We start from the raw sequence: 11,918 nt of genomic DNA on the forward strand, positions 1-11,918 counted from the left end.
AAAAAAATATAAATAAAATTTATATTATATGGATTCATTTTTTAAACAGGTTTTAATAATGATGAACTTTTATTTGATAAATAATTTTACCCACATAACTGAAAATTAATCCATATAACAAAATATTAATCAAATTAAATATTAGGAAGAACACATCGGACAATGTTATATTACATATTTTTAAATCAATTTTATCCTCCTAATGCAAAAAAGACATCGCATTTTTAAATTCAATCATCAAAAACTAATTTCAAAAGACTTATATATTTCAGTATAATCCATATTTTAGATTCAAAATTTAATCATACCTCCTAAATAATGTATTAAAATATTATAGTTTAATTCAATATTTTATATTTTGAAATTCTAAAATATCTGATCTCACATACAAAATTTCCTAGATTTTGAAAAATCAATTAAGCAAAAACCCACTAGGTACCTAACTTCTAGCAACCACCTTGGCAAAGTTACAAGTATCCTTTTGACTTCATTTAGACAAACGCAAAAACTTGCATGAGACGATCTCGCAGATCATATTTTGTGAGACTGGTCTCTTATTTGGGTCATCCATGAAAAAATATTATTATTTTATGTTAAGAGTATTACTTTTTATTGTGAATATCGGTAGGATTGACCCATATCACATATAAAGATTCGTGACCTACTCTTAGAGAAATTGACTGAGAAATCAAATATTGAAAACAATTTAGAGTTTTATGGGAAATATATATATATATTTTCCTAAAATAAATAAGATTAAAAAAAACTATGGAAAAAATATTTGGTCCTAATCCACCTTCTTTTTCTTTATCACACAAACAAACCAGATTGTCTAAAATATTCCACCACAAATCATCCCAACATACAATTGAATGATGCAACAGAGCTATAAAATAAGAAAGGTGTCCCTGACCAGTTGAAAGAGATTCCAAATAGCATCAAAATGTAAGTAATAAATCTATCTGAGCTCTGTGCAGAACATGAGAAAGCTCTGCCATTCATCACTACAAGCTACAAGCCTCGTCTCGATTTTCTGTTTATCACTAGTAAGAGGTGAAAACGCTATGCTACTGCCCCAGCCTTCTTGCGTTTCGAACTGGACTTGGGCTTTTTCTGGCTCCCAGGGCTCTCTGAAGACTGCTGGAAAAATCATTTTCCGGAAGAAAAAAAAAGAGGATGAAATATCAACGATAGAGTAATGGCAAAATGGGCATTGGAATGGATATAAAGCCTATTAACAGATATTAAATGTACTATGTAAGAAAATTTTACTGACCCCAGCATCTGTTTCAGAGTTCGACTCTCGCTTTGGTTCACCTTCTGAAGCTAGAAAGCGGAGCACTTCATTCTTTGAACGCAGCTTGCGTTTTCCCGATGGAGCAACATAATACTGTACAATTTAGATGTTTAGTATCTGAAGGGTAAGACAAAAAGGTTGTTCAAATGCAATTACGCTGCAACACCTATAGAGCCAATAATTGAATGGTAAACAATAAAGTAAGTATATTCACACCGAGTAAAAGCAGCACATTACATTTTGATTTGCATGTAACACGAACAAAACATGATAAAGGTGAACTCTGGCGGCATTGGTTCTCGAGTTTATTTGGGGTCTAACAATTGGTCTAACGTATGGGCGCAAATGCATCTAGCAAACTCGCAAGCTTTTCAAGTCAGCTCCAATTTTATTTCGTTGGTATTTGAAATTATCAAACTTGAGCTCAGCTCAAACATATCCAAATATATTTTCGAACCAAATTCAAACTTGCATAATTTTGTTTCACAGATTGCGAGTTCATTGTATTTATTTTTTATAAATACATGAGCAAACGAACTTGAGAAGTAAATGGAACGTTTGCTTAATATAGCTATAAGCTCGATGAATAAGTTTGAATCAAGCGAACTGAGCTCATATTCAAGCTCTAAATCAAGCCAAACTCAAGCCCAAATAATTTGTTTTTAAAGCTTCGAACAACCAAAAACAATCGAGATCGAGCTCGAACAAATTGATCGCGATATTTAATTCAGGTTGTTCGCACCCATTGTCAGAGATGCTGAATTCGACTAAGGGAATGAAAGAGTTTACTGATCTTTGTTAAATAAAGTCCTGTTATGCAGGGACATTTACTTGTTTTTGACTTGGTCTATGTTTCTGTTACCATTTAGCTTTATTCTTGTTGATTTGTTATTTCCGTTGAATTGTATGGCTATATAAACCAAGGCCATTATCAATAAAACTTGAGCCATTGAAACCCAGTTTGTTGTATATTTGTTTTCAAATCTTATAAACAGATTAAAGTTCTCAACAATCTGGTATCAGAGCTTGCAGTGGTCCTAATAAATTCTAGCAGCAGCATAGAAGATGACTACCGACAACTTCATTCAGCCAGCTATTCCTCGCTTTGATGGTCACTATGATCATCGGAGCATGTTAATGGAAAATTTTTTACGTTCCAAGGAATATTGGGAGTTGGTGGAGTCTGGCTATGTTGAACCAACAAAAGAAGCATCACAATCAAAAGCACATCGCAAAAGGAATGAGGAAATGAAGCTCAAAGATCTGAAAGTGAAGAATTATCTCTTCCAGGCCATTGACCGCACAGTTCTTGACACCATTCTCAAAAAGGATACTTCCAAAGACATATGGAATGCCGTGAAAAAAATATGAAGGAAATGCAAGGGTACAAGCAGCTAAAAAAGTGCTCCGATCGCTAAAAGGGACTATGAACTATGGAATTCATTATACGAAAGAAGGAGATGGTGAGTTATTGGCATTCACTGACAGTGACTATGCTGGAGATATGGAGGATAGGAAGAGTACATCAGGATATGTTTTCTTAATGAATTCAGGTGCTGTTTCGTGGTGTTCAAAGAAGCAGCCAATCGTGACCTTATCTACTACAGAAGCTGAGTTTGTAGCGGCTGCAGTCTTGCTTGCCAAGGAGTTTGGATGAAAAGAATTTTAAAGGAGCTGGGATGCTCTAATGAAGGTTGCATTACTGTGATGTGCGATAACAGTTCGACTATCAAGCTGTCTAAAAATCTTGTTATGCATGGTTGTAGTAAACATATAGATGTGAGATTTCATTTCTTGAGGAATCTTACCAAAGATGGTAAGATTGAATTAGTTTATTGTGGCAGTCAAGACCAAGTGGCAGACATAATGACTAAACCATTGAAGCTTGAAGTCTTTCAGAAGCTTCGAAAGATACTGGGAGTTTGCGAGATCTCAAGCATAATCTAAGTGCTAAATAGGATTTAGTTTAAGGGAGGAAATGAATGAGTTTACTGATCTTTGTTAAATAAAGTCCTGTTATGTAGGGACATTTACTTGTTTTTGACTTGGTCTATGTTTCATTGTTTCTGTTACCATTTAGCTTTATTCTTGTTGATTTGTTATTTCCGTTGAATTGTATGGCTACATAAGCCAAGGCCATTATCAATAAAACTTGAGCCATTGATACCAAGTTTGTTGTATATTTGTTCTCAAATCTTATAAACGGATTAAAGTTCTCAACGGGGAAAAGCAAGTCCGACTATCAATGAGAGTAATCTGAGATCCATGCATCAACCCAAAACAGTTGTAACTGAGCCAGAGGGGGAACCTCAAATCAACCAATCATACAAAACCAAAAACTCAAGGGAGGGGAAATCACGCTCGTCTATGTCGAAAGAACAACAATCTATTGGTGCTGGTGGGTTCAAAAACGAACATCAGATTTGATTTAGGAAGGATTATTAGAAAGGTGTGGAAAATAAATTGAACTTAGGAAGTTGCTTAATCTATGTCGAAAGAACAACGATCTATGGCCACGCCACATAAAGTATGTGTTGTGTTGTATTGTGTTTTCAATCTACCATGTGTTTATACTACGTCAATATTCTTGAAAAAATAGTTCAACTTCGAATCCAATAACATAACTTGCGCCTTATAGTTATGAAAATAACAAAAATCAAGATCGATAGCAATTTGGTCCACGTAGCAGATCATATTAATGCATGACTACATGAATACCATCACATTCCTTGCCATATTGATGCATACGTTTTAATTTGCTTCCAAGGATACAGATGTAATTCATGTCGGATCTCATTTTAATGTATGTATGTACATCGCACGTAGTTTTATGCGCACACTCATGCTGCGTGCATAAAGCCATATTTCTAGATGAATTTAATAACGGAAACAGCTTGTATACAAGTCAGAGCCCTTATCAGCATTGTATACTCATTCTAAAAAAAAGGAAGATTGTTGAACAGGATCTTTTAGCTTTTCGAGAAAACAACAAACATGGCAACTTTGGTGCACAATTGAACTTTAGAGAAGATTCAAAACACGAAACCATCCTACGCGAAGAATCTTATTATTTTCCATTGTTTTCAGATGTAGTATCGTGTTCACAACTTTTGGCACTTTTTTTCCTTTTCGTTTGAGCTAAGACCGCGTTGGGTCAGAATTAACGTAGATGTTAATTTACTCTCTTGATTAATGAATAAATCTTTTTTTGCATTACCCTTTACATCATTTTCATTCAGTACCATGTATGAAAATTTAGCTCAGTCTTTCGCGTGGTTAGGTGCTTGATCAGGAGACTGAGCAAATTAACTCTAGGTAAAACTGAAATTGTATAGAACTTCAATGGGTTTTTTGTTTCATAAAGACTAGAGATTTGTAAACCAAGATGGACTTGTAAGACATAGAGTATGCTATAATTACTAAAAGCCAACAATACATAGCGAGGCACGTCTTTGTGCCCTCGGACTTGATTCACACATTTAACTGCTAATAGTAATAATATGCTAAAATGAAACTAAATTTTACATTTTTATAATTTTTTATGAAGTAATCAATGGTTAATCCATTTAACATCCGTCCAAATTGATCAACACTTGCCTTTCCATTTTCTTTTAAAAACTTAAATTTTTTACTTCTACGTTCATTCATATTTGGATTCATTGACCGTAAACACAATTATAACATTTTAGTAATCTTTACAATGACATCAATTGGCCTCGCATCCATTATACCATTTGATGACCTAGTACACTAGTTAATCCTGCTCTTAAGTCCATCAAAAATTATTTGTGTGTATCTTAAAGAAGAAATTATGGCATTGTATTGATGATAAAGGGAGTATGAGAGGGAATTAATATCAGATATTCAAGAAAATAATAACACTAGGCTTTCATTGACGATCCTAACGGCTAACTATAAAATCCTACGAATGAAAATTCAATTCATGGATACTATTTTCACATCCCAATCTTACATTTAAGTTTTAACATCTCCGCATTTAAAAGTGCCATTTTGAATTGGTAAAGAATTTTGCTTGGGATAGCAGCTAGAAGTTCTCCTTCAACCATAAACTGATGGAAACCATAGTTAGAAGGTTTCGTTCAATATTTATCAAAGGTATTTCCCTTTAGCATACTAAATTAATATTTTAACTTCCCCATCTAATGCTATCTTTATTTTTTTCTAAATCTTTTTGTTGAGCTCTAATAAAGAAAATCTCCTGACACAGCTTGAAGATTCGTGTCAACTAAGGAGTGTTTGCAAAAGATAATGCTTTTGTATAAGTGATAAAATTTATAGATTATGAAGAATTGGAGAAAAATCATAAGTGGGTATTATTTGAAAACAAAAGTAAAGCTGAAAACCAGAATTGGGTCGGTAGTAATTGATAAATAAGTGATTATTATACTAACTTTTTATGAGAATCACTTCTGTTGAACCAGAATTAGCATCCCACCAGCTTTTGAATTTAAATTAAATTAAACATAAGCTAACGCAGAATCTGGATTTAAGAAACACGCAAAACTGATTTTTTAAATCAAAATCCAAGAATCGTTTTTTTATTGATTGTAAAAAACACCCCTTAGTGCTTTACTTGATAAACTCCATGCATCTATAAAAAAAACAATGTCTAAAAGGCATTTGTTGAGTGGGAAAATACAAGAGCTTGACACCAGATCTTGTATCAAGAATTATTGGACATGTAGATAAACTTAAACCTTCGAAAAGAGATTACCCACTTGCCACTATGGAGTTGAAAGACGCGGATTCAAAGAATTTCTTGTCTAAAAATTAGTACTTGCAAACTACAAAGAAGAAGATTTCAAAACCAAATCTATGAGTCTATGACTATAGATTTTGAAGAAGAATCTAATATGTCCAAACCCATGACAGCACCAATGGTCATCCCCAAGACTTTCAAAAGCAAACATTAGCTACAAAATTCCAAACCAAAGATACACCATGAAGAACTCCACCATGTAGAAGACAGAAGAGAAACAAAGTTATCCCCGGACCTTGAAACAACTACCATAGCAGGTAAGTCAAAACAAAATCAATAATCTCGAGATTCTCAACCATCAACTTTTTCTTGACAGTAATTCTTCAAAGGTTTTGTCTGCGATTAATAATTACTCTTGGGTTGAAATCGTAACGGTTGGGTTGATGTACATTTTAAGAAGATTCGACTTGCACAACTTCTCCGGTTATATGCAGCAAGCACCGGTCACTATAATTGGTATCAAAACTAATCTCACGTGTTTCGATTTCCATAAGTTGCAAGTTTGTGTGATTACTGGAAAAGGAATCAAAAGAGAGTAATAATTACTTATGTCGATGGCTGCTGCAATTTTTTAAAAAAATTGAGTTGCATAGCTACCATTTACTTTAACTTTTGATAATCAATGATTTTGTCATCGACGTCATTTTCTACAAAGCAAAAAAAAAAGAAAAAGAATTCAATTCCAAAAAGAAAGTGAAAAGAATTCGACAAAAGGTCCGTTTTTCCAACCTCTTTCACACAGTCAATTAGTGTACTTTGGGTCTGCAACAAAAAGATCTGTTTAAGAACGTTTATGATCACGAGAGAAATAGTCTGGAGGCCGCAAGAAATGAAAAATGAAAAGTCCATTGAGTTTATAAATATGCTATATAGATTCTTGATCCTTGGTCATTTATACAGTCATCCGGCAACCAGCTCGGTCTAACCTTTAGTGCCCAAAGTACCTCATCGGCCTAGTTATTTCCAGGGGAAAACTTCGATATTGGCTTCGCATCAATCACCGAATCTAACCCAAATTCCGGATCCACATTAGTTTCATCACCATCGAGTGCACGTTCTCCTAGGCCAAGCATCCACATTGGGTATGCGTCAATCACCAAATCTAACCCAAGCTCCGGAACCCCATTAATTTCATGACACTTGTGTGCACGAGTCTCCATTGTGGACTCGTTCCAGCCAATGAAGTAACTTCCTAACAATGGGTCACTCTAAGAATATTTGACTAGCAGATTTATCTTCGGTATAAATTCTCTTAAAGCAGCAAGCGTTTGTTGATGTAATTGGCATCAAAACCAATCTTATGTGCTCGATGTCCATGAGTTGCAAGTTGGTGCGATTATTGGGAGAGGAATAAATAGAGAGCGAAAATTGCCCCTACTGAGAGAACGGTCGAAATTTGTCACTTGGGTTGGTGTATATTTTAAAAGATTTGAGTTGCACCGCTACAACTGAATGCGCTTGAACTTACAAATTCATTGATTGTTATTTGCATCATTGCCTACAAAGCAAGAAGAGATCAAAGTCCAAAAAAAGTTAATGTGGAGAGATTCAAATTATATTTCGGTAAGCACGGTGTATTTCCAAATTTAGGAACAATGCCTCATTAACTTTTCCATTCATGAGGCCGGCTTTATTTTTTGTTGGTTGTTACAATTAAATATATCATTGTATGAAGAGAGATGTATCACATAGACTTAAAATCAACCATGTGAGTTGGGCATACTGCTGAAGATAGCAATCATAGATGAAAGGTAGAGCTGGTTCGATTTGAGCTCAATTGTACTAAAAAAAATTTCAGATAGAGTTGGTCATCCCCAACATATACCAATTGAAATATGAAGCTCGCAATCCAGAGAATGACTTATAGGCAAATATAAGTTTTCGACTAAAACAACCCTCTAGGACAACTAGAGAAAACCCATTTATTTACCTTTGATTTAAAAATCATCAACTAAATTTGTTGAACCATGTTATAAAAAAATATTGTACCGTGTTTCTACGTAAAAGATCCCTAAATTATAAGATACGACGAATCGTGCCCTAATTGGACAATTCGTACCCGATGCACAAATAAAGGAAGTTGCATCACATGCAATAACAAGTATTCAATAAAAAGTACGTGTAAAAGACCAAACAAGAAAAACCTACTTGGTCGATGGTTGCCGCAGTGGCTCCCGAGGACCGGACTCTTGTTTCTACATTACAACCTTCCGGCAACCAGCTCGGCCGTTTCGCCATCTCCTCAGGGTCCCTGACCTTCGGCGCCCTGGGTGTAGCCTCGCTCCATACTTCTCCTAGAGCCAGCATAGAAATAGGCTTTGCATCAATAACTGAATCCGACGCAAACTCCGGATCCCCGTTTGTCTCATGACGCTCAGTTGCCGAAGTTTTTATTGCAGAGTCATTGCATCCTGATTCAATGAAGGAACCGGATCCTAATAGTGCTTGTAGTGCAATTGGTATCAAAACCAATTTCACGTGTTCAATCTCCATGAGTTGCAGGTTGGAGCAATTATTGGAATGGAAATCATAGGAAAGAAATAATTGCTCCGGTTGAAAGAGAAATCAAAACGTAGCACTGATGTAAATTTTAAAAGATTTGAGTTGCATCATTACATTAACCATAGCTTTTGGTAAATCTGCATGCACTGGAACCTACAAGTTCATTGATTTTGTCATTGGCATAATTGCCACCAGAGCAAAACAATAATTTCTGTTTAAATGAAAAGTGAAAAAATATTCGACAAAAGATTTCCAACATCATTCATGCAAAGTCAAAATATCTAGTTCCTTTGGGTCTGTAATAAAAAATCCAGTTAAGTACGTTTGTGATAACGAGAGAAATATCCGTGAGGCTTATTCAAGAATTGAAAGTTGAAAAGCCTATTGAATCTATAGATCTTCTACATAGATTTTTTAGCCTTGGTCGTTTTTTTTTATTATTTTGATAAGTGTGGTGTATTTCCAAACCAAGGGCAGGACAAAGCCTCATTAATTTTTCCACTCATATGGTCGGCTGATTTTTTCTTGGTTGTTATGATTAAACATTGCATGAAGAAATATGTATCAGTAAAGAGTGAGGCAGACTGGAAAAGCCAAGTGTAAGAAGGTACAGTGCACTGGCAAGGATTATATTATCACATACTCCAAAAATCAACGATGGGACCTGGGCATATTGATGGAAATTGCGAACATAGATGAGAGGTGGAGCTGGCTCGATTTGAGCAGAATAGAACTTGATATCTTTTTAACTCAAGCTCCTGACCACCTACATTTGCCAGATTGAATATTAAGCTGGGAATCGAGACACTACAAGTTTTTGACTAAAACAGGCCTCTAGGCCGACTAGAGAAAATCCATTTACTTACATTTAATCTAAGAGAAAATGATCAATAAATCTTCATCTCAATAGTTAAATGTTTTTTCAGTCCCTGTCAGACCGAATCTTTTTCTGCAGTCTCTGACTAACCCAAAAAATGTTTCGGAACTCTTTGAACCTACATGTGTTTTTCGGATGAAATTCGGTACAAAACATTGAAAATCTGGAACAAATCTATGATTTTTAAGAACTAAATGTTTTAGATCTGACATTAATATATTATTTTTTTAGTATCCAAACATGTATAACAAATTTTTATATTAATGACGCGTCTTTTTCGGATGAAAATTCGGCACCAAAGCTTGCAAATCTAGTATTAATATATGATTTTAATTTGTATACTAAATGTTTCAGATCTAACACTAATATATGATTTTTTGAGTACCCAAACATGTATAATAAATTTTGGTATTAACGACACATGTTTTTTTAATGAAAATTGGTACAAAATATTGAATATGTGGTACTACTTTAAGATATTTCAGTATAAACTCTTTTAGAATGAGTACTAATATATGATATTTAAGCACACAAACAAGTGCAATAAATATTGATATTAACATAGTTATCTTTTGTATATGTTATCTTTGTAACATATATAAAACAATTTGTTCTACGCTATCACATATATGTTCCGGATTTTCAATGTTTTGTCATGAATTATATCCGAAAAAATAAGTATAGGCACATGGGGTGTAGAAATATTTTTTTTGTGAACCAAAAGTTTCTGTTTGAGACTAAACACATATTTAACAATGCTGTAAGGCTGCGTTTGGTTGGAGGATAAAATAATGAAGAGATTAAGAGACAAATGATAAAAAAAATTATTGAAGTAGATAATGATAAAACAAGATAAAATAATGAAGAGATGAAGAGAAAAATGATAAAAAGAATTATTGAAGTAGATAATGATAAAACAATATTATGTTTGGTATGATTTTTAAGAATTGGATAAATAATAATCTTTTGATGAATTGACAAAATTGTCTTTCCAGTTTTGTGGCGGTGGTCGACGGTGTTCGGCTGGCTGGAAGCGACGGCGGTGGTCCGGCTATCGGCCGGCGGTACGGACGACAGAAGGAGCGGCGGTCGGCGGTGCTCGACGATGGTCGGCAGGCGGCGACGATTGGCGGTGGTCTGTGTTGGCGGCGGTTGGCCGGTGGCGGGGGTGGTCGTCCGGCGGTCGGGGTAGAGAAGTGGTGGCGAGTTTGGATTTAGGAGAGAGGTAAAATTGGAAAAATAAGATGGATTAAGAGTGTGATAAATAATCATAGAGATGAATAGTGATTATTTTACAAAATAAAATAATCTAATTATTAATAGAGGAGATTGACTTAAATAAATAAAAAACGTATCAAATGTGATTAGGTTGGTTAAAAAAAATAAACTCACCTAATCAACTCTACCAAACGCAGACTAAGGGATTTATAAGCCAAGTCTCCCAATTTAAGAACTCTTTCAACTAAATTTGCTAAACTGTATTCAGAACTCAATCTTAGCCCGCGCATCTCCACGTAAGAGATCCCTAATTTTTAACATACGATGAAACCATGCCTAAATTGGGTATTTCCGTATCTAATCCACAAATCAGGGAAGCTGCATTACTTGTAATAACAAGCATTCAATAAGAGGTACGTGTAAGAGAGAGAGAGAACCAAAAAAACATACTCGGTCGATGGAACCGGCGGTGGCTCCCGATGAGCGGACTCTTGTTTCAACGTTCCAACCTTCCGGCAACCAGCTTGGACGTTTAGCCATCTCCTCAGGGTCCCTGACCTTCGGCTCCCTGGGTACAGCCTCGCTCCAGATTTCTCCTGGAGCCAGCATAGAAATAGGTTTTGCATCGATAACTGAATCCGACGCAAATTCCGGATCCCCGTTACTTTCATTACGCTCGGGTGCCGGAGATTCTTTGGTAGAGTCATTCCGGTCCTGGTCGATGAAGGAACCGGATCCTAACAATAATGGGTCATCCAGAGGCTCACCGAAGATTGAAACAGGTGATTGAGGTTGAGGAATTGGGTTAGGACTTTCGGGTTCGGCCATTCCGATTGAGAGCGGGGAGAGGGGGTTCAGAGAAAGGGAACTGGGAGTGTGTAGGACCGTTTGAGCAAACCTACGACTCAAGCCCATTAAATAGTTGCAATTTTTTAAACAATTGGTAGGTGAATTTATTTTCTGATGCTTTTCTTGGATTTCAGATTTTGAATTTTGCCAGCATTCAATGTTTAAAATATATTAGTTTTATAATATATTAGTAAAAAACTCGTGTGTCGCATATATTATTATTATTTTTAATTTGATCAAATATTATTAAACAATTAATACGAATTTATTTTCTATTTAGAAAAATTGCTCGATTCAAAATAAAATTTTGTTTAGATTTTTTTCTATATAAAACATTGGGTGACTTGAAAAGATTTTTAGTGAGGTAAGAAGGATAATTATGCAATTAAATATTT

General features: G+C 35.1%; 1 protein-coding gene and 1 long non-coding RNA gene across 5 annotated transcripts; one reads left to right on the plus strand and one right to left on the minus strand.

Moving 5' to 3' along the window:
* Positions 1–765: 765 nt before the first annotated feature.
* LOC142548241 (methyl-CpG-binding domain-containing protein 6-like) lies at positions 766–11,583 on the minus strand. Of its 4 annotated transcripts, none has more exons than XM_075656574.1 (3): positions 8,226–8,643; positions 1,277–1,390; positions 766–1,140 (listed from the first exon to the last, which is right to left on the minus strand). In XM_075656574.1, the coding sequence occupies exons 1-3, from the start codon at positions 8,568–8,570 to the stop codon at positions 1,063–1,065; spliced, it is 537 nt and encodes a 178-aa protein (XP_075512689.1). In that variant the 5' UTR covers positions 8,571–8,643; the 3' UTR covers positions 766–1,062. The 4 variants fall into 4 exon arrangements, with proteins under 4 accessions (XP_075512689.1, XP_075512698.1, XP_075512682.1 ...); XM_075656583.1 differs by having other exon boundaries at positions 767–1,137; XM_075656567.1 differs by lacking the exon at positions 8,226–8,643 and adding an exon at positions 11,125–11,583 and having other exon boundaries at positions 771–1,137.
* On the plus strand, positions 9,672–11,107 carry LOC142548269 (uncharacterized). Its single transcript, XR_012820952.1, has 2 exons — positions 9,672–10,231; positions 10,889–11,107. It is a non-coding gene; the product is annotated as an uncharacterized LOC142548269 (long non-coding RNA).
* Positions 11,584–11,918: the final 335 nt, after the last annotated feature.

Source organism: Primulina tabacum, chromosome 1 (assembly GCF_025594145.1).
Source record: "Primulina tabacum isolate GXHZ01 chromosome 1, ASM2559414v2, whole genome shotgun sequence".
Lineage (NCBI taxonomy): Eukaryota > Viridiplantae > Streptophyta > Magnoliopsida > Lamiales > Gesneriaceae > Primulina > Primulina tabacum.